The sequence below is a fragment of the Macaca fascicularis genome, chromosome 7 (assembly GCF_037993035.2).
Source record: "Macaca fascicularis isolate 582-1 chromosome 7, T2T-MFA8v1.1".
Classification (NCBI taxonomy): Eukaryota; Metazoa; Chordata; class Mammalia; order Primates; family Cercopithecidae; genus Macaca; species Macaca fascicularis.
This window is the reverse complement of record NC_088381.1, coordinates 20,411,615-20,433,557: the sequence shown is the minus strand read 5'-3', so window position 1 is coordinate 20,433,557 and position 21,943 is coordinate 20,411,615. Positions and strand designations below refer to the sequence as shown.

General features: G+C 42.7%; 1 protein-coding gene across 5 annotated transcripts in view; it reads right to left on the bottom strand.

Annotated features, from left to right (window-relative positions):
* WDR76 (WD repeat domain 76) overlaps nucleotides 1-21,910 on the bottom strand; it is a 43,214-nt gene extending 21,304 nt beyond the window's left edge. For 2 of the 5 annotated variants that reach the window (XM_005559387.5, XM_073995692.1), the window contains exons 1-8: nucleotides 19,358-19,470; nucleotides 18,065-18,463; nucleotides 11,592-11,684; nucleotides 9,939-9,994; nucleotides 5,821-5,944; nucleotides 3,371-3,469; nucleotides 3,219-3,262; nucleotides 1,870-2,023 (exon numbers count right to left, since the gene is read on the bottom strand). In XM_005559387.5, the coding sequence (XP_005559444.2) occupies nucleotides 1,870-2,023; nucleotides 3,219-3,262; nucleotides 3,371-3,469; nucleotides 5,821-5,944; nucleotides 9,939-9,994; nucleotides 11,592-11,684; nucleotides 18,065-18,463; nucleotides 19,358-19,417 (1,029 nt within the window). In that variant the 5' untranslated portion in view covers nucleotides 19,418-19,470. Of the gene's footprint in view, nucleotides 1-1,869; nucleotides 2,024-3,218; nucleotides 3,263-3,370; nucleotides 3,470-5,820; nucleotides 5,945-9,938; nucleotides 9,995-11,591; nucleotides 11,685-18,064; nucleotides 18,464-19,357; nucleotides 19,471-21,746 lie in introns of those variants that run through there. The other 3 variants (XM_005559388.5, XM_073995690.1, XM_073995691.1) reach the window with 3 other exon arrangements.
* Nucleotides 21,911-21,943: the final 33 nt, after the last annotated feature.

Here is a 21,943-nt window from a genome sequence, read left to right as displayed (position 1 = left end):
TACTTTCTTAATCTCCTAAAGCCTTTGTTCCTTACTTACCTCATTGTCAAAGCTATTCTCTCAACTCACGAATGGTACCCTATTTTCAAAATCCATGGCCTTTTCTCCATTCTTTTAACTTCTCCGCAAAAGGCTCTGCCAACCTCCCATCCTTAAAACTTATCTCTTGGCTTCTAAAACATACTATTCTGATCTTCTTCCCACTTTTTTGCTTCAGTTTTCTTTGCTAAATCCTATCACCTCCTACCCCCAACTCACATCTTATCAAAATAAGGGAGAAGCTATGATCCCAAAATAAGAAAGAACTTGGTTTCTATCTGTCTCCAGACTTGCAAATTTTGTTTATAAACCCCAACCAACTTCAAGTCACCACTGTTTCTTCATCTTCATTAATTGTCCTTACGGCATTTTTCATGTCTTTGGTCTTCTTCCCCAATAAGAAAATAAATTCAGAGAATATTAACTTGACTTTTCTCAATTTTGTAACAACAGACAGCATTTCATGCAGAATTATATGCACAATGAATGGAATTCAGTATCTATTTCTGACTCATCAAAGATGACTAGAATCGTTCCAAAGCAGGTCCCTGGGGAAGATATTTTGATACAGCTTAGAAACTGTTTCTTAGTCCATTTGGGCTGCTAAAACAACATACGATAAACTGAGTGGCTTATAAACAGCAGCATTTTATTTCTCACAGTCCTGGTGACTAGGAATACCAAGATCAAGGTTCCAGTTTATTGAGTGTCTGTTAAAGGCTTACTTTCTGGTTCATAGTTGGTGCCTTCTAGCTGAGTCCTCACATGGTAGAAGGGACAGTGGTCTCTCTTAGGTTTCTTTTATAAGAATCTTATTCACTAACCTTATTCATGACCTAATCACCTCCCAAAGGTCCTACCTCCTAATACCATAGAAATTAGTATTTCAACATATGAATTTTTGGGGGTGACAAAAACATTCAGACCATAGCAGACCATATTGTAAACACAACTAGAAAACTAAACTTTGGGCCAGGTGTGGTGGCTCACGTCTGTAATCCCAGCACTTTGGGAGGCCAAGGCAGGTGAATCACGAGGTCAGGAGATTGAGACCATGGTGAAACTCCGTCTCTACTAAAAACACAAAAAATAAGCTGGGTGCGGTGGCGGGCGCCTGTAATCCCACCTACTCATGAGGCTGAGGCAGGAGAATGGCGTGAACCAGGAGATGAAGCTTGCAGTGCGCCGAGATCGCATCATTGCACTCCAGCCTGGGCGACAGAGCGAGACTCCACCTCAAAAAAAAAAAAACAACACTAAACTTTTTTTTTTTTGAGACAGAGTCTCACTCTGTCGCCCAGGCTGGATGGCACCATGTCGACTCACTCCAACCTCTATTTCCTGGGTTCAGACAATTCTCCTGCCTCAGCCTCCCAAGTAGCTAGGATCACAGGCGCCTACCACCACACCCAGCTAATTTTTGCTTTTTTTAAGTAGAGACAGGGTTTCAACATGTTGGCCAAGCTGGTCTCAAACTCCTGACCTCAGGTGATCCACCTGCCTCAGCCTCCCAAAGTGCTGGGATTACAAGCATGAGCCACCACACCCGGCCACTTTGTGTGATCTTTTCACATACATGTTTAAAGTGTAACAAAGTTTTCTGGCAGTTAATTTATGCCCAGATGGTTAATGATATTCAAGCTAAAAATATTAAAGTTCTATAAAGCAAATTTAAATTCCTCCAGATTTCTAAAATTTGGAATCATAAAGCATCATAAAGCCCAAAATTATAAGTCTCACGCAACATTTATAAACACATGGCTCTAGCCTATTATCTTCCAGACTATTTGCTTTAGACAAACTATAATATATTCAAGAATAACAACTTACCAAATCACAGAGTCCAACTTGCCCAAATTTGGCCCCAACTGCTACCAAAGTTCTAGTCTCTGATGGGTGGAGAGCCATAGAGAATATTGGGCCTGTGGTAACTTTGTAAACAGTATCTTCACTAATGACCATGCCATTTAAATTGGCTCTGTAGCTAAGAAAATTAGAAAGTTAAATTTTGTAAGTAAAACCAATCTCAATAGTCAAAATAAGTAAAAGATTATTCAAAAAGAAAAATTACAATCAGTAAACAAATATTGGAAACTATTCAATCTCCTGGTAACCAAGGAAATCAAATTAAGCAATACTCTTTCACTTTTTAAATTACCCTTGATAATTTTACCACCACCAAAAACTGGTAGGCTGCAGTTAAATACACATAATCACACATACAGCTAGTGGAAGAGTAAGTTCATATAAAATTTTCAGAAGAAAAAAAGACTTTTGAGAAACAATTCGGCAATGTGTACTAAAAGCAATAAAAATGTTCACAATATTTGATGCATTAATCTCACTTCTGGAAATCTAACCTAAAGAAATAATCCACTATCATATCCATATACTTCAACAAACACACAAAACTAAATGGAAAACAACCGCAAATACCAAGCAGGTAGGAGGAGAAGTGAATTCCTTCTACTCAATGGAATATTTTATAATTATTCAATAATTTTAAAGACTCTAATAACATGTAACCACAAATGAAAAAAGCATAATGCAGGCCAGCCACAGTGGCTCACACCTGTAATCCCAGCGCTTTGGGAGACCAAGGCAGATGGCTCACTTGAGCTCAGGTGTTCAAGACCAACCTGGGCAACACAGCAAAATCTCATCTCTACAAATACAAAAATTAGTGAGGTATGATGGTGCATGCCTGTAGTCCAAGCTACTTGGGAAGCTGAGGTGGGAGGATCATTTGAGCTCAGGAAGCAGAGGTTGCAGTGAGCCAAGATTGCGCCACTGTACTGCAGCCTAAGCAACAGAGGGAGACCTTGTCTCAAAAAAAAAAAAAAGAAAAAAGTATAATGCAAAATTGTATATACATTACAACATACAGTAAAAATGTATGTGGATTCACTCATTTATTCAACACTGAACATTTATTCAACACTGAACATATATTATGTGCCAGGCACTGTTCTGGTTATTGAAATAAAATTCTTGCCCTCATGAAGCTTATATCCTAGTAGTATTGTATATGGCAACACTTGAGAGGAAATACACAAAAACAACGGTTGTTAGGGTGGAAACATTTCATCTCACTTTCAAAATTCCGTAAAATGGTGTATAGTCTTTATAACTCAAACATCTCAAAAAATATAAAAAAAACACAAGGAATTGCAACTTACCTTTTAATGCTAGATAATCCTTTCTCAGTGTTCTTACTACTTGGCTGAAACATTGGGAGAGATCAAAGAACTACATTAACACACACACACATATATATATAGTATATATTTCCTTAACAGATGATTCTAAAGGCTATTAGCCTTCCCAATACCTTGTTCATTCCTGCCCATGTGTGCAGAAATCCTTTAAATCGTTCATTGTCTTCTTGATTTTCAGAAGTCATTTCTAAAGGCCCAGGAGGTAACAAAGGCTGTTATAAAAAATAAAAAGTTATTTGTTAGTCTCGTAAATTTGTTGGTTTACATTTACCTAGAATGTAAACACAAGGAGGGCAAGGGTATTTGTCTGTTTTCCCACAACTTCACTTTCAACATTAACAGTAACGGTGGCATATCATGGACACTCAAAATAATTGTTCAATAAATGAATGCCAGGTACCCTATAAATCAATAACATGTATTATCTCATTTAATCCTCTCAAGCACCTAGTGAATGAGGTATTACATTTTAAAGACAGTGGATTGAAACTTAGAGCCTGTAATCCCAGCACTTTGGGAAGCCGAGGCAGGCGGATCACGAGGTCAGGAGTTCAAGACCAGCCTGCCCAACATGGTGAAATCCCATCTCTACTAAAAATACAAAAATTAGCTGGGCATGGTGGCAGGTGCCTGTAATCCCAGCTACTCGGGAGGCTGAGGCAGGAGAATCGTGTGAACCCAGGAGGTGGAGGTTGCAGTGAGCCAAGATTGCACTATTGCACTCCAGCCTGGGCAACAGGGCAAGACTCCGTCCCAAAAAAAAAAAACCAGAAACTTAGAGGAGTTAACTTGCCCGAAGTCACACAGCCATTAACCAGAGAAGCTGAGAACTGACTCAGATTATCTTAACTCATTACTCAGTATCATACCTACATTACTAATTTTTTAAACAGTTTGTAACCAACCAATGGATGAGAAATCATGTTAATATGTCACAACTAGCAATTTGTTTTAGTGAATGAGACTAGAATAGAAGTATCAGGCCAGGAACATGGCTCACACCCGTAATCCCAGCACTTTGGGAGGCCGAGGCAGGCAAATAGCTTGAGGCCAGAAGTTCGAGACCAGCCTGGCCAACATGGCGAAACCCCATTTCTACTAAAAATACAAAAATTAGCCAGGCACGGTGACACACGCCTGTAGTCCCAGCTACTATGGAGGCTGAGGCACGAGAATCACTGGAACCAGGGAGGCGGAGGTTGCGGTGAACCAAGATCATGCCATTGCAATCCAGGCTGGGCGACAGAGGGAGACTGTGTCTCAAAAAAAAAAAAAGAAATACCAAAGTGCACATGTAGTGTCACTTGACAAACTGTGGTTTCAGTTGCATATATGTGTAATGGTTACAATGTAAATATCTTTTTTTTTTTTTTAATTTAATGTCTCAAGTGATGCTCCCACCTCAGCCTCCTGAGGAGCTGGGACTACAGGCACATGCCACCACACCCAGCTAATTTTCGTATTTTTTTTGTGAGGACAGGGTCACTTGATGTTGCCTAGGCTGGTCTCAAACTCCTGGGTTCAAGTGATCCTCTTGCCTCAGCCTCCCAAAGTGCTGGGATTACAGGCATGAGCCACTACACCTGGCCATAAATATATTTGTGGGCTGAGGCTTCAAAAAAATTTGGAAGCTACTCTTCCATGCTGCTTCCCGTAACACCTGGATTTGCAATTTGCTCCCAGAGCACCTTCCTAATTAGTGCTATCTTCCTATTTACAATTAAACACTGATATAAAGTATTAAAAATAGGTGTTCTTGAAAAATATTATTTAGACGATGTTTGCTAAATAAAACTCTACTCACTAAAATTAAACTACACATTATCACATATTAACATTAATATTTTATTGATTACTAAGCCCTTAATATAATGTGAGAAACCTGATAGATACAATTTATCTTCACAGTATCTCTTTCAGGTTTCTTTTTTTTAAAACTGACATAAAATTGCACATATTTACTGAGGGTTCTATTATTGCTGACATTTTTTTAATGGGGAAACGATCAGAAAGGTTAATTAACTCACCCACAATCCTATAGCAGGTAAGTCCTGCAGAAATACAGAATTTAATCTAGTCTTTACGACTTTGAAATCTTACTCATTAAACCATAGAACAGACCAGGCGCAGCCATTGCAGTGGCTCACACCTGCAATCCTAGCACTTTGGGAGGCCAAGGCAGGCAGATCACTTGAAGTCAGGAGTTCAAGACCAGCCTGGCCAGCATGGTGAAACCCCGTCTTTACCAAAAATATAAAAAATCAGCCAGGTATCGTGGCATGTGCCTGTAATCCCAGCTATTCGGGAGGCTGAGGCAGGAGAATCGCTTGAACACCAGGAGTGGGTTGCAGTGAGGCAAGAGCATGCCACTGCATTCCAGCCTGGGTGACAGAGCAAGACTCCGTCTTAAAAAAAAAAACAAAAACAAAAAACAAAACCATACAACATTCAAGAATGAAATATAAAATTAAACATAATTTAATGAACTTTTAGTCTAGTTTCAACACTTCAAATTTTTCAGTATTTTATTACATTAAAATATTGTATTTGCACATTTTCTTACAGTTTCATCTGCAACTAATGTCGGCGGTGTTGGAGTTGCTGGTAATGAAACTCCCGAAGGATCAACTTTTAGTAATCGCATTGACCTTCTACATCCAACCCCATTTTCTCTCTTAGGCTTCTTTCTACAAGAGTGGGGGAAAATTCATGTTATACTCACAAAACAATAAAATTTACTAACATTAAAGAGATAACTTCTAGGAATATATCCCACAGATATATTTATACATTGCATATATATACATGGCCACAATTATTTTAATAAGTATGGAAAAAACTTAAACCTAAATGTTCATCAAAAGGAGGTGAGGTCTGTTAAATCATGGTGTACATATCTAATAGAATAATATGCTGCCATAAAAAGAATGATATAGATCTTAATGCACTGCTGAAAGGAACCCTAGCTTATAAAAAGCAAAAAGAAAGTCCAGTACAGGTTTACAAAAAGGTTACATATACACATACATTTGTACATGCTGAGGTTACCTATGGAGGAATACACATAAAACTACTACTTCTAGGGAAAAGGCCTGGAGAACTAAGGTCTAAAATAGGAAGGAAACGTAAACGTTTCACTGCATTCCCTTCCATACACTGTAGTTTACTTTTTTTTTTTTGAGACAGAGTCTCGCACTGTCGCCCGGGCTGGAGTGCAGTGGCGCGATCTCGGCTCACTGCAAGCTCCACCTCCCGGGTTCACGCCAATCTCCTTCCTCAGCCTCCCGAGAGCTGGGACTACATGCGCCCGCCACCACGCCCAGCCCATTTTTTTGTATTTTTAGTAGAGACGCGGTTTCACCGTGTTTGCCAGGATGGTCTCGATCTCCTGACCTTATGATCCGCCCGCCTCGGCCTCCTAAAGTGTTGGGATTACAGGCGTGAGCCACCGCGCCTGGCAGTTTACTTTTCAAATAATATACAGTCCCTATTTTTTATGCACTATTTTTTCATTTTAAAAAAATTCATTTTAAAATGTCAGGGAAAGAGAAGCCTCTGAAATTATTTCCAAAAATTCACAAAAAATTATCAGCTATAGTCCACATTAGTTCGAGAATTAGTAAAAACTTTTTTTTTTTTTTTTTTTTTGAGATGGAGTCTGGCTCTGTCACCCAGGCTGGAGTGCAGTGGCTGGATCTCGGCTCACTGCAAGCTCCGCCTCCCGAGTTTACGCCATTCTCCTGCCTCAGCCTCCTGAGTAGCTGGGACTACAGGCGCCCGCCACCTCGCCCAGCTAGTTTTTTTTTGTATTTTTTAGTAGAGACGGGGTTTCACTGTGTTAGCCAGGATGGTCTCGATCTCCTGACCTTGTGATCCGCCCGTCTCGGCCTCCCAAAGTGCTGGGATTACAGGCTTGAGCCACCGCGCCCGGCCTAAAAACTATTATTGATTGAAAGTATACTATATACTAAAAACTGTACTCCACATTCCATCTCATATTTAATCCTCAAAAAATACGCCTGAGTATATGGAATAATATGGGCTGTCATACAATCCTCCTAGAAATCTACTCCTAGAGAAACTCCCATACATAAGCACTAAGAGACTTAAGAATGTTTAGAGCAGCACTTTTCATAATAAAAACCTGGAAACAACTCAATTGTTCATCAACAGTGGAATAAAATGTAGTACATTTATCCAGTGGAATATCATATAGCAGAAAAAAAGAATGAAATAAAGCTGTGCACATCAACATGGGTAAATTTAAAAGCATAAATATGTAAAGATGAGCAAAATAAGAAAATCTCAGAATATAAAAATGGCATATTGTATGTGAACACCAAAAAAAGACAAAGCTAAACAATAGAGTGTTTAAGGATACACTCACTGGTAGTAAAACTATAAATCAATAGCCAGGCGCAGTGGCTCACACCTGTAATCCCAGCACTTTGGGAGGCTGAGGCAGGCGGATCACTTGAGGTCCGGAGTTCCAGATCAGCCTGGCAAACATGGCAAAACCCCGTATCTACTAAAAATACAAAAATTAGCCAAGCATGGTCATGAGCACCTGTAATCCCAGCTACTCAGGAGGCTGAGCCATGAGAATTGCTTGAACCTGGGAGGCAGAGGCTGCAGTGAGCCAAGATGGCGCCACTGTACTCCAGTCTGAGCAACAGAGCGATACTGTCTCAAAAATAAATAAATAAATAAAAATGAAACTATAGGCTGGGCACGGTGGCTCACGCCTGTAGTCCCAGCACTTTGGGAGGCCGAGACAGGTTGGTCACAAGGTCAGGAGATGGAGACCATCCTGGCTAACACGGTGAAACCTCGTCTCTACTAAAAATATAAAAAATTAGCTGGGCATGGTGGCGGGTGCCTGTAGTCCCAGCTACTCGGCAGGCTGAGGCAGGAGAATGGTGTGAACCCGGGAGGCAGAACTTGCAGTGAGCTGAGATCACGCCACTGCACTCCAGCCTGGGCAACAAAGTGAGACTCTGTCTCAAAAAAAAAAGAAACTATAAATAAATGCAAGGAAATATTATCACAAAAGTCAGCATAGTGGTAGTATCTGGAGGGAGCTGTATATATGGGCCTTCGGGGGTACTCATAATTTCTATTAACCTGGATGGCAGGTACATGGTTGGGACCTGTATAATTTTTCAACTACACAAATACATTATATGTACCTTTTTATATGTATATTTAATAATTTTCAAAAAAATTTAAATCCTTCTGAATTAGCATAACACCAGTTTTACAGAAAAGGAAAGAAAAATTATATAAAGTATCCAAGGTTAATATCATAGCTGTAAGTGACTGAATCAAAACTTGAACCCAAATTTGCTACATCTCAAAGCCTATGCTTCTTCCTCTACATTAAGCAACTTCCATACTATCAACTTGCTACTACCTATGCAACTATTAAGGGCTGGAATTTTGTGATTTAGGAAGAAATCACCTATCTTGGCTAATAAAAAACATTCAAATGTAAAGGTACTAATCAGCTGGCAACAGGACCAGTGCTACTGTTTTTCCAGTGTTAATGATGTTCCTCTTACAGTAACTTTTCATACTTGAAAATACCTGGCCATGATTAAAGGTCTAGCTTTTCTCAAGCTAATTGTCCTGTAACAGAATCAAACCAAGTAAATGAAGCTACATTTCATTAGCATCTGGCACTAAACAAATGAGCTAATGATACCAAGATTTTTAGTTTCTTCATTTACATGTAAGCACTACCAAAATGCAATGGAGATAATTCAAAATTTAAAAACCCTGGAGTTCAAACCACTTATAAGCTGTTTTGACTTTCAGCAAATAATTTTTTTTTTTTTTTTTGAGATAGAGTCTCACTCTTACTGCCCAGGCTGGAGTGCAATGGTGTGATCTTGGCTCACCACGACCTCCGCCTGCCAGGTTCAAGTGATTTTCCTGCCTTAGCCTCTTGAGTAGCTGGGATTCAGACATTTGCCACCATGCCTGGCTAATATTTTAACTTTTTTTTTTTTAGTAGAGATGGGTTTTCTCCATATTGGTCAGGCCAGTCTCTAACTCCCGACCTCAGGTGATCCCCCTGCCTCAACCTCCCAAAGTGCTGGGATTACAGGCATGAGCCACCGCACCCAGCCAACAATCTTATATTTTGAGCCAGATTTCTAACTCACAAAATGAATATATTACCTACCACATACATGGATGGATACAGTGGTTGTCAGAGTTAAATGAGATAATACATGACAAAATTGCTAGATCACTGCAGTATGTTTCATAGATGTTCAATAAATGTTAATTCCTTTCCTTTATTCTAGGACTAAGAAAGCAAAAACAAATTGAGACGCAAAAAGACAGCTAGAAAAATTAAAAGTAAGTAGAAGAGTCTTTAAGAATAATAGTTTTCTAAGTAACAATAATTTAGTGGAAAAAAAGATTTCCCTCCATTATAGCAACAACAAATATAAACAAATTTCAGCTCTCAATTGTATTTGCTCCATATTATTTTGATGAAGATGAGAATTGTAAAGTTATTAAAGGGTAGCATTACCTCAGAGATCCTAGAGGGACTGAAGTTAAACAGCACTTGACGATCTGTTAAGCTTACTATGCCAAACCATTTTTTTCAAATTATAAAACAGTTGAGCAATGTATCATGGTTCAGGCATTGCAAACCAGGTATTTTACCTCTTGGATTTAGGAGGCTGTCTCTTCTCTATGATTTCACGGAGTCTTGCAGCAGACTGTAAAGTATAAAAATCATGTAAAAATGTTTTAACTACATATCTTACCTTTAAAAATATTAGGTATCTGCTACTATACCCACGTTAAACTAAGGTCTATTCAGGAACTAAAGATCCTAAAGATAGGCCATAAGTCATGATCAGCGTTTCTGTACTCCAGCCTGGGCAACACAGCGAGACCCTGTCTCAAAAAAAAAAAAAAAAAAAAGGCCAGGCGCAGTGGCTCAAGCCTGTAATCCTAGCACTTTGGGAGGCCGAGACGAGCGGATCACGAGGTCAGGAGATCGAGACCATCCTGGCTACCATGGTGAAACCCCGTCTCTACTAAAAAATACAAAAAACGGCCGGGCGCGGTGGCTCAAGCCTGTAATCCCAGCACTTTGGGAGGCCGAGACGGGCGGATCACGAGGTCAGGAGATCGAGACCATCCTGGCTAACACAATGAAACCCCGTCTCCACTAAAAATACAAAAAAATTAGCCGGGCATGGTGGCGGCGCCTGTAGTCCCAGCTACTCGGGAGGCTGAGGCAGGAGAATGGCGGGAACCCGGGAGGCGGAGCTTGCAGTGAAGCCGAGATCGCGCCACTGCACTCCAGCCTGGGCGACAGAGCGAGACTCCGCCTCAAAAAAAAAAAAAAAAAAATACAAAAAACTAGCCGGGCAAGGTGGTGGGCGTCTGTAGTCCCAACTACTTGGGAGGCTGAGGGAGGAGAACGGCGTAAACCCGGGAGGCGGAGCTTGCAGTGAGCTGAGATCTGGCCACTGCACTCCAACCTGGGCGACAGAGCGAGACTCCATCTCAAAAAATAAAAATTAAAAAAAAAAAAGGCCAGGCGTGGTGGATCACACCTGTAATCCCAGCACTTTGGGAGGCCAAGGCGAGTAGATCACTGGAGGTCAGCAGTTCAAGACCAGACTGACCAACATGGTGAAACCCCATCCCTACTAAAAATACAAAAATTACCCAGGCATGGTGGCAGGCGCCTGTAATCCCAGCTACTCAGGAAGCTGAGGCATGAGAATCGCTTGAACCCGGGAGGCGGAGGTTGCAGTGAGCCGAGATCACGTCACTGCACTCCAGCCTGGGCAACAAGAGCAAAACTTTGCCTCCAAAAAAAAAAAAAAAAAAAAAGGACAAAAAAAAATGCCTTCGAATCAATGGAATACAGTAACCTCTTCCTATTAAGTGCAAAACCTGCTCCTATTTTAGCCTTCCTCATCTGACACTATGAAACCTGGTATGTTATTGACCTTCTGGTGGGAGTTATGACATCTTGGGTTTTATTGCTCTTGTTGTTGTTTTGAGACAGGGTCTTGCTCTGTTGCCTAGGCTGGAATGCAGTGGCACGATCGTAGCTCACAGCAGCCTCGACTTTCTAAGCTCAAGCCATACTTCCACCTCAGCCACCCCAGTAGCTACGACTCCAGGCATGCATCACTATGCTCAACTAATTTACTTTTTATAGAGGTGGGGGATGGTCTCCGTATGTTACCCAGGTTGATCTCCCACCTCCACCTCCCCAAGTGACAGGATTACAGGCGTGAACCACTGCTCCTGGCCCAGCATCTTGGTTTTAAATACAGACTCCACACAAACCTCAGACAACTGAAGAGAAGCAAAAAAGTCTGCATTTTCTGATATGTTCTTCAGTCTCTTCCTTTCGTAGGGTGACAATCCCGAAAAATCATCCTATAAAATTTACCAAAAAGATTCCATTACTTTATATAATCTATAGGAAAAGCACTTCACAAAACTATGTGTTTCATTTTCTACATGAATACTTTACTTCAAATTGTACTACCTCTATTCATTTCATGCCATCTAACCAAAACAGACGTTTGCTGAATTGGATATTTCAGTAAATCTGAATTTGGGATACTCACAGAGTATCTGTATGGCTTCCCAGTTAAGAAGTGATCTGTTATTAGAAATCAAGTAGTATAATCTAGTAGCAAATTATTTCCTAGTGGCAATTAATTGTACTATTACTCAAAAGTTATTTTTGGCCAGGCATGGTGGCTCACGCCTGTAATCCCACCAATTTGGGAGGCTGAAGCAGGTGGATCACCTGAGGTCAGGAGGTCAACACCAGCCTGGCCAAAATGGTGAAATCCCGTCTCTACTAAAAATATAAAAATTGGTCAGATGTGGCGGCTCATATCTGTAATCCCAGCACTTTGGGAAGCCAAGGCAGGCAGATTACCCGAAGTCAGGAGTTCAAGACCAGCCTGGCCAACATGGTGAAATCCTGTCTCTACTAAAAATGCAAAAAAAAAAAAAAAAAAAAATTAGCCAGGTGTAGTGGCAGGTGCCTGTAATCCCAGCTACTCTGGAGGCAGGGGCAGGAGAATCACTTGAACCCAGGCGGCGGGGGTTGCAGTGAGCCGAGATCATGCCATCGCACTCTAGCCTGGACAACAAAAGCGAAAACGCCGTCTCCAAAAAAAAAAAAAAAAGTTATTTTTATCAAACAAAAAAACTTTCTTTAAATGCAGTAGAGTAAGTACATGTCTCTACTTTCTCCTAAAGAGCCACTAATGTAACAGTAAGCTAATGTTTTTTTAAACCCTGAGATATAAGACAGTATATTCAGGAAATAGCAAAATACTATAAGAAAATTCAAAAAATAAGAACAGAAGTTTTTAAATCCATTAAAAGCCTTAAATTTAGAAAGTAGAACAAAAAGATAAACACATGGACAGAAAAGACAAAAAACAGACTCAATCTTAGAGGTCCAATATCCAATTCATTGTTTGAGAAACTGCAGAGAAATTGGAAGAGAATCAATCATTAAAAAATAATAAAGGCCGGGCGCGGTGGCTCACGCCTGTAATCCCAGCACTTTGGGAGCCCGAGGTGGGCGGATCACAAGGTTAGGAGTTCGAGACCACCCTGGCTAACAAGGTGAAACCCTGTCTACTAAAAATACAAAAAATTAGCTGGGAGTGGTGGCGGGCGCCTGTAGTCCCAGCTACTCAGGAGGCTGAAGCAGGAGAATGGCGTGAACCTGGAAGGTGGAGCTTGCAGTGAGCCGAGATGGCTCCATTGTACTCCTGCCTGAATGACAGAGCAAGACTCCGTCTCAAAAAAAATAAATAATAATAATAATATAAATGGGAGGCCGGGTATAGTGGCTCAAGCCTGTAATCCTAGCACTTTGAGAGGCCGAGGCGGGCAGATCACCAGGTCAGGAGATCAGGACCATCCTGGCCAACATGGCAAAACTCCATCTCTACTAAAAATACAAAAATTGGCCGGGCATGGCGGCACGCGCCTGTGGTACCAGCTACTCGGGAGGCTGAGACAGGAGAATTGCTTGAACCCGGGAGATGGAGGTTGCAGTGAACGGAGGTTATGCCACAGGACTCCAGCCCGGGCAGCGACAGAGCAAGACTCTGTCTCAAAAAAAAAAAAAAAAAGAAAAAGAAAAGACAGAAAGAAAAATAATGTAAGTGGGAGACTGAAGCAGAAGGATCACTTGAGCCCAGAAGTTCAAGGTTTCAGTAAGCTATGATGACACCACGATATTCTAGCCTGGGCAACAGAGCGAGACCCCCATCTCTAAAAAATAATAGTCTGAAAACAAAAATATTATTTTAAAGTTTCTCAAAACTAAAGACATGAGCTTCCAGTTACAAAAAGCCCAATGAGTATACAGCATAATGAATGAAAAAGGACTCAGGCAAGCAGGCTCAGTGGCTCACGCGTGTAATCCCAGCACTTTGGGAGGCCACCAGGCAGATCACTAGAGGCCAGGAATGGGAGACCAGCCTGGCCAACATGGTGAAACCCGTCTCTATTAAAAATACAAAAAAAAACTAGCTGGGCGTGGTAGTGCACACCTGTAATCCCAGCTACTTAGGAGGCTGAGGCACGAGAATTGCTTGAACCTAGGAGGCAGTGGTTGCAAAACCGAGATCACACCACTGCATTCTAGCTGCCAGGGCAAGAGCAAGACTGCCTCAAAAAAAAAAAAAAAAAAAAAAAAAAAGCAGGCCGGGTACGATGGCTCATGCCTGTAATCCCAGCACTTTGGGAGGCTGAAGTGGGCAGATCACCTGAGGTCAGGAGTTCGAGACACCCTAGCCCACATGGTGAAACCTCATCTCTACTAAAAATACAAAAATTAGCTGGCCGTGGTGGCATGTGCCTGTAGTCCAAGCTACTCAGGAAGCTGAGACAGGAGAATCGCTTGAACCTAGAAGGCAGAGGTTGCAATGAGGCAAGATTGTGCCACTGCACTCCAGCCTAGGCGACTGGGTGAGACCCCGTCTCAAGAAAACAAAACAAAACAAAGAAGAACCCAGGCCTCGGTATATCATCACAATTTTTTTTTTTTTTTTTTAAAGAGATGGACTCTCACTCTGTCACCCAGGCTAAAGTGCATTGGCTTGATTAAAACTTACTGCAGCCTTGCACTCCTGGGCTCCAGCCTTAGCCTCCCAAGTAGCTGAAACTACAGGCCTGCGTTACTACACCCAGCCAGAAAAGATCTTAAAAGCATGCAGAGGGAAAAAAAGATCACAAAGAATCCAGAATCAGAATGGCACAAACTTTCAACATTGAAGGAAGTGGGAAGACAATGGAACAATGCGTTAAAAATTCTAAGGAAAGATTATTTTCAACTTACAATTCTAAATCCAATTAGGTCATCAATCAAACATAAAGCTAAAGACTTTTTCTGGGCTGAGCGCAGTGGCTCACGCCTATAATCCTAGCACTTTGGGAGACTGAAGCGGGCAGATCACGAGGTCAGGAGTTCGAGACCAGCCCGGCCAACATGGTGACACCCCCGTCTCCATTAAAAATACAAAAAGCTACAATGAGCCGAGATCGCACCACTACATTCCAGCCTGGGTGACAGAATGAGACTCCATCTCAAAAAAAAAAATAAAGACTTTTTCTGACATGCAAAATATTTGCCTCTTATATACTTTTTCTCAGAAAGCTGCACTTCACCAAAATGAAAGAATAAACCAAGAAAGAAAGACATGGCATGCACGGTGGCTCACGCCTGTAATCCCAGCACTGTGAGAGGCTGAGGCAGGCGGATCACTTGAGGTCAGGAGTTCAAAACCAGCCTGGCCAACATTGAGAAACCCCTTCTCCACTAAAAATACAAAAATTAGCCAGGCATGTTGGCGCACGCCTGTAATCCCAGCTACTCGGGACGCTGATTTGGGAGAACTGCTTGAACCTGGGAGGTGAAGGTTGCAGTGAGCTGAGATCATGCCACTGCACTCCATCCTGGGTGACAGAGCAAGACCCCATCTCAAAAAATTTTTTTTAAAAAAGTATCTTGGCTGGGCACGGTGGCTCACACCTGTAATCCCAGCACTTTGGGAGGCTGAGGTGGGCAGATTGCTGGAGCCCAGGAGTTTGAGACCAGCCTGGGCAATAAACATGGCACACCAACATCTCTAAAAAAAAAAAAAAAAAAAGTCAAAATTAGCCGGACAAGGTGGCACATGCCTGTAGTCTCAGCTATTTGGAAGGCTTTATATATATATATATTTTTTTTTTAAAAAAACAAGAGTCTTGCTCTGTCACCCAGCCTGGAGTGCAGTGACTTGATCTTGGCTCACTGCACCCTCCACCACCCAGGTTCAAGCGATTCTCCCATCTCAGCCTCCCAAGTAGCTCAGATTACAGGCACCTGCCACCACGCCTGGCTAATTTTTATATCTTCTTTTTTTTCTTTTGGTGGAGGGAGGTGGGGACAGTCTGGCTGTGTCGCCCAGGCTAGAGTGCAGTGGTATGATGGCTCACTGCAACCTCCACCTCCTGAGTTCAAGCAATTATCCTGACTCAGCCTCCCGAGTAGCTGGGACTACGGGTGCCCGCCACCACGCCTGGCTAATTTTTGTATATTTAGGAGAGACGGGGTTTCACCATGTTGGCCAGGCTGGTCTCGGACTCCTGACCTCAAGTGATCCACCCACCTCAGCCTCCCAAAGTGCTGGGAGTACATGCATGAACAACCATGACCGGCCTAATTTTTGTATTTTTATTAGAAATGGGGTTTCACCATTTTGGGCAGGTTGGTCTGGAACTCCTGACCTCAGGTGATCTGTTCACCTCCTTTTGTTAATTTTTAATTTTTTTTTCTTTAGGAGCAACTCTATTAACGGACCTATTTCATTACATCAAACTAAAATCTGCTTTATGTTTACCTTGTATTCTTCAGAATCTTACAGTCTAAGAGGCCAAAGGGATAATCTAATCCAGTGGTTCTCAAAGTGCAGTCCTGGACTAACAACATCAGTGTCACTAGGAAACTGTTAAATATGCAAATTGGGCTGGGTGTGGTGACTCAAGCCTATAATCCTAGCACTTTGGGAGACTGAGGTGGGAGGACTGGTTAAGCTCAGGAGCTCAAGACCAGCCTGGGCAACACCTCCCACCCCCAACCCCACCAACATCTCTATTTAAAAAAAAAAAAAAAAGAAAGAAAGAAAAAGAAAAAAGGTATGCAATTGTATGCTCCAACTCCAAAACTTCTGAATCAGAAACTCTGTTGGTGGGGCCCTGCAATGGAGTTTTAACACACTATCCAGGTAATTCTGATATAGCCTAAAGTTTGAGAACCACAGATTTTATCCAAACCCCTCACTAAGGTGATTTGCTTAAAGGAACAAGGTTTCTTAGAAGTGACCATGCTAGGCCGGGTGCGGTGGCTCACGCCTGTAATTCCAGCACTTTGAGAGGCCGAGGTGGGCGGATCACAAGTCCAGGAGATCGAGACCATCCTGGCGAACAAAGCGGAACCCTCTACTAAAAATACAAAAAATTAGCTGGGGGTGGTGGCAGGCGCCTGTAATCCCAGCTACTCAGGAGACTGAGGCAGGAGAATGGCGTGAACCCGGCAGGAGGAGCTTGTAGTAAGCCGAGATCGCGCCACTGCACTCCAGCCTGGGCAACAGAGCAAGACTCCGTCTCAAAAAAAAAAAAAAAAGAAGTGGCCATGCTAGGCTATCAACCCCAAGTCCAATTCATCTAATACTTATCCTATGCTGTCCCACTATGAGTCCTGGTTCTTAACTCTGGGGTAAGAAAGCATAAACCAAACTTCTATTTCATAACAATAACCCTTCAATTATAGTATCTCCCTTTCCCTACTATCATTTTCTGTTCCCTGAGTTCCAGCAACATTGTGTCATGTGCTTTATATTTTATCTTATCCTGTTAAAAGTTGTCAGTTTGAATGGAGCACAGCCCTCCTGGTAGGCAGTAGAAGCCAAAAGAATTACAGACCAGGCTGGGCGCAGTGGCTCACCACTGTAATCCCAGCACCTTGGGAGGCTGAGGCGGGTGGATCAGGAGGTCAGGAGTTAGAGACCAGCCTGACCAACATGGTGAAAACCCGTCTCTACTAAAAACACAAAACTAGCCAGGCATGGTGGGGCACCTGTAATCCCAGCTACTCAGGAGGCTGAGGGAGGAGAATCTATTGAATCCAGGAGGCCAAGGTTGCAGAGAGCCAATATAGTGTCACTGCACTCCGGCATGAGCAACAGAGCGACACTCGGTCTCCAAAAAAAAAAATTACACACCAAATTCCTTAAGTTGATTGGAATTATATAGAACTAATTAATGCATTTCTCATGTATCTTATCTACTCTGTCATTTGTCTCCTTTTGCATTTAAAGGAAATATTATTCAACACATCCATATAATCAGTTTCCCTACCCTGATATCAAGGGTCAGTCAATACCATATATCCCACAAACTGATGACTTCTGATATACTGTACATAAATATGTAAAGGTGAGCAAGGCACCATAAAGTATGAGTAAACCCAAAAATATATGAAGTTTAAAGAAAGAAAAAGGGAAGCAGAGTAAAGATTAAGTCAATCCTTTCATTGACACATCAACAGCAAAAGCAAAAATAACCCAAGGAAGTTATTTGTTAAACCTTAAAAATAATAATGTATTATTACATTTATTCTTACATTATTAGATAAAATAATTTGTTTGTACCAGAGAGAGCCTTGAAAAACTTCAATTTATCAGAACTTCACATTTAAAAAAAGAGATACTAGAACAAGCTACTAATTAAGTCCTTACCACGCCTGGTGTGATATCTTCATCACTGTCTCCATCCTGACTACTTTCCACATCAACACTGAGATTCATCGCATCTGCCGTTCTCTTGGATTGTAGCTTGTTACTTTCAGTATGAACAGCTGAGGCTGAATTTTGCAGCACGGATTCAGACTTAGATGTGGTTTTCTTCTTTGGAGGTATAATCCTTCTGCAAGTTTTCTTTATTTTAGTCTTCTTACACGCAACTTCATTGTTAGAATTCTTTTCTAATAGGGATTTGGGGCACATAAGCTGGTCTAGCTGGTAATTACTGAGTGAAAAGGGGGCTAGATAGACCTTAGCTGTTTTTATTAAAACTGTAGTCTGTACTGGTCTCAGAGACACATAAGCGATGTTTTGATTTTCTTTATATTCATTTACCTATTCAGATCAATAAAAGAAAAGAGAGTATTAGAATTCCAAGTCCTGTGCCTTTTCTTACAGGATCCCCAGCAGATCTAATAATTCCCATTTCACAATGACAATATAAATCCAAATTGATGCCAGGTGCGGTGGCTTACCCCTGTAATCCCAGCACTTTGGGAGGCTGAGGCAGGGCCTGAGGTCAGGAGTTCAAGATTAGCCTGGCCAACATGATGAAACCCGCCGCCCCCCCCCACCCCCACTCCACCCCCCGCCCCCCGCCGTCTCTACTAAAAATACAAAAATTGGGTGTGGTGGTACCTGCCTGTAATTCTAGCTACTCAGGAGGCTGAGGCAGGAGAATCGCTTAAACCCGGGAGGCGGAGGTTGCAGTGAGCCAAGATCATGCCACTGCACTCCAGCCTGGGCAACAGAGCGAGACTCAAGCTCAAAAAAATAAATAAATCCAAATTGACACCCTGTAAGAAAACTTTTTTCCCCCTCCAAAATCTAGATATGTAATTCATTAACCTTAACCTCAACAGAATTCACTTACTAGGCACATGTGCCCATCAGAGTTTCCCAGACCAATAATAATGACTAGCATTTGGACTGAAGCAAATACCCCACTGTCAGCTGCGGATTGTCTGGAATTATTTAAAGAGTGTGAAGCTGATCATAACTGTGGCAAAAGCAAACGCAGAAGGTTGAAGAAAGGGAATCCCAGATGTGACTCTCCCACTATTTCTAGGGTTATTGATGAGAACCTTTCGTCAAAGCCGAAGGCCTCAGGGCAGGGATCGCCGCCAACCCCCGGTACCAGGCGCCCTCGACCTTCCGGGCCTGTGTCCCGCATAACCCTCACAAAAACCGAAGCAGGCGCACACCTGGAAGCACCGATCCGTTTCTCACCTTCATCTGGGGTCGCTGTCTGGAGTCCGCCTTCTCAGCCGCCGCGCCCGACCTGGACATCTTTCGGCTTCTCGGTGGCCGGCTCCTTCCCGCCAAGATTGCGGCGGGAGGCCGAGAGGGGCGGGGCCGGGACGGGGCGGAGCCCACTCAGATCCTCAGCGGCCGCAGCGCCAGAGCGGGAAGTCCGGGTTACCCGCGCTTCTTAAAGAAGGCCGCTTTGGCCGGGCGCGGTGGCTCACGCCTGTAATCCCAGCACTTTGGGAGGCTGAAGCGGGCGGATTACCTGAGGTCAGAAGTTTAAGACCAGCCTGGCCAACATGATGAAACCCCGTCTTTACTAAAAGTAAAAAATCAGCCGGGCGCGGTAGCACATGCCTGTAATCCCAGTTACTCAGGAGGCTGAGGCAGAATTGCTTGAACCCAGGAGGCAGAGGTTGCAGTGAGCCGAGATCGTGCCATTGCACTCCAGCCTGGGCAACAAGAGTGAGACTCCGTCTCAAAAAAAAAAAAAAAAAAAAAAAAAATCGCTTATGTGTCTTTGAGACCAGTACAGACTACAGTTTTAATAAAAACAGCTAAGGCCTATCTTGCCCCCTTTTCACTCAGTAATTACCAGCTAGACCAGCTTATGTGCCCCAGATCCCTATTAGAAAAGAATTCTAACAATGAAGTTGCATGTAAGAAGACTAAAATAAAGAAAACTTGCAGAAGGACTCAAATTCTTTAGGGAAGTCCTGGGGCTGAACTGACATTTTTACCTCAGACTGCTGATTTTGATTCAGGTGGTACTGGGATCTCGCTCTGAAAAACATTGGCAGGCCGGGAGCGGTGACTAACACCTGTAATCCCAACACTTTGAGAGGCCGAGAGGAGTGGATCACTTGGGCCCAGGAGTTCCAAACCAGCCTGGGCAACATAGTGAGACCCCATCTCTACAAAAAATACAAAAATTAGCCTGGCGTGGTGTTATACGTCTGTAGTCCCCGCTACTCGGAAGGCAGGGGTGGGAAAATGGCTTGAACCTAGAAGGACGAGGCCAGTGAGCCGTGGTCGTGCAGCACTCCAGCCTGAGCGACAGGGCAAGACCCTGTCTCTTTTATAAATAAAAATAAAATAAGATTCTGGCTATTCTTCTCTTTAAGTTTCCTTCTACCCAAAACTGTTTCCTTAGTTTCTTAATTGGGTCCCACACTGTTCTTGCCTGAGACTTGTCCAGTTTCATTTCTTCTCCCACTCAAGGCCCAGTTGTAGAACACAGGTGAAGTAATTTGGGTTAATCACATTAACAGCAACTTCAAGGCCCTCCATGACTCAAAAATTACTGATAAAACCAAACTTTTCATGGTGTCCTGTATAATGTATACTGTTTCTGGACTTCAGAACTTTGTTCCTGCTGTCCCTTGTCTCCTCCGCAGTTATAAAGTCCTTTCTAATGTGAAATGTGCTCTGACTTTCCAATTAGCATATATACATATATATATATATATTTTTTTTTTTTTTAACACAACCCAGCTTGTAAATTGGCGCTGCTTCTGTTATTATCCTGTAAGTCCTTAAAGAGTTCTTAAATAGGCCGGCCGCCGTGGCTTACATCTGTAGTCCCAGCACTTTGGGGAGGCCAAGGTAGGTGGATCATCTGAGGTCAGGAGTTCAAGACCAGCCTGGGCAACATGGTGAAACCCCACCTCTACTAAAAATACAAAAATTAGCCGGGAGTGGTGGCACACGCCACCACTCAGCACTGTGGGAGGCCGGAGTGGGATGATCTCTTGGGCCTGGCCAACATGGTCAAACCTCATCTCTACTAAAAATACAAAAATCAGCAGGGCGTGGTGGTGGGCACCTGTAATCCCAGCTACTCAGAAGGCTGAGGCACGAGAATCGCTTAAACCCGGGAGGTGGAGACTGCAGTAGGCCAACATCGAGCCACCACACTCCAGCCTGGGTGACAGAAGAAGACCCTGTCTCAAAATAATAATAATTACTTAGATATTTAAATACAAACGTTTTCCAATCAGGAATATATTCTAATAGGTATTTTCCAGAAACTGGAAAAACCTGAAAGCCTAGAAGTGGAGTTTTGGGATTTCAGGCAGGTAATGTCCCAGGCACCTTAAGAGATTTTTTTTTTTTTTTTTTTTTTTTTTGGTCACTGGCCTAAATCAGCACCACCCGCCCTGTGACACCAAATACTGCACCACAGCCCACCCTGGCCTCTTGAACTGAGCTAATCGGATACTACTGGCAAGATTTTTATTCCATCAAACTCTACTTCTTCTGAGCTTTCAACAAGCCAGACAAACAGTAACTCACTGTCGCCTGAGTTTCTTATTCACTATACCGTTCTTGGCTTCAAACCAAGCTAACACGTAAAATCTTTCATTCGAACCTTCCTCACCGCAGGGTCCTAACAGCAAAGCCCAAAGGAAGCAAAATTTCCCTCCAAAAGCAGCTTCCAAATTCTGCAACGTAGAGAACACGCGGGCAGCCGATGAGCATGCGCAGAAACACACTCAACGTCCTAGCTGTGGGCGCCCAAACGTCCTCCACCATCCCACAATCCTCTCGTCACGTATTTCCGGTTTA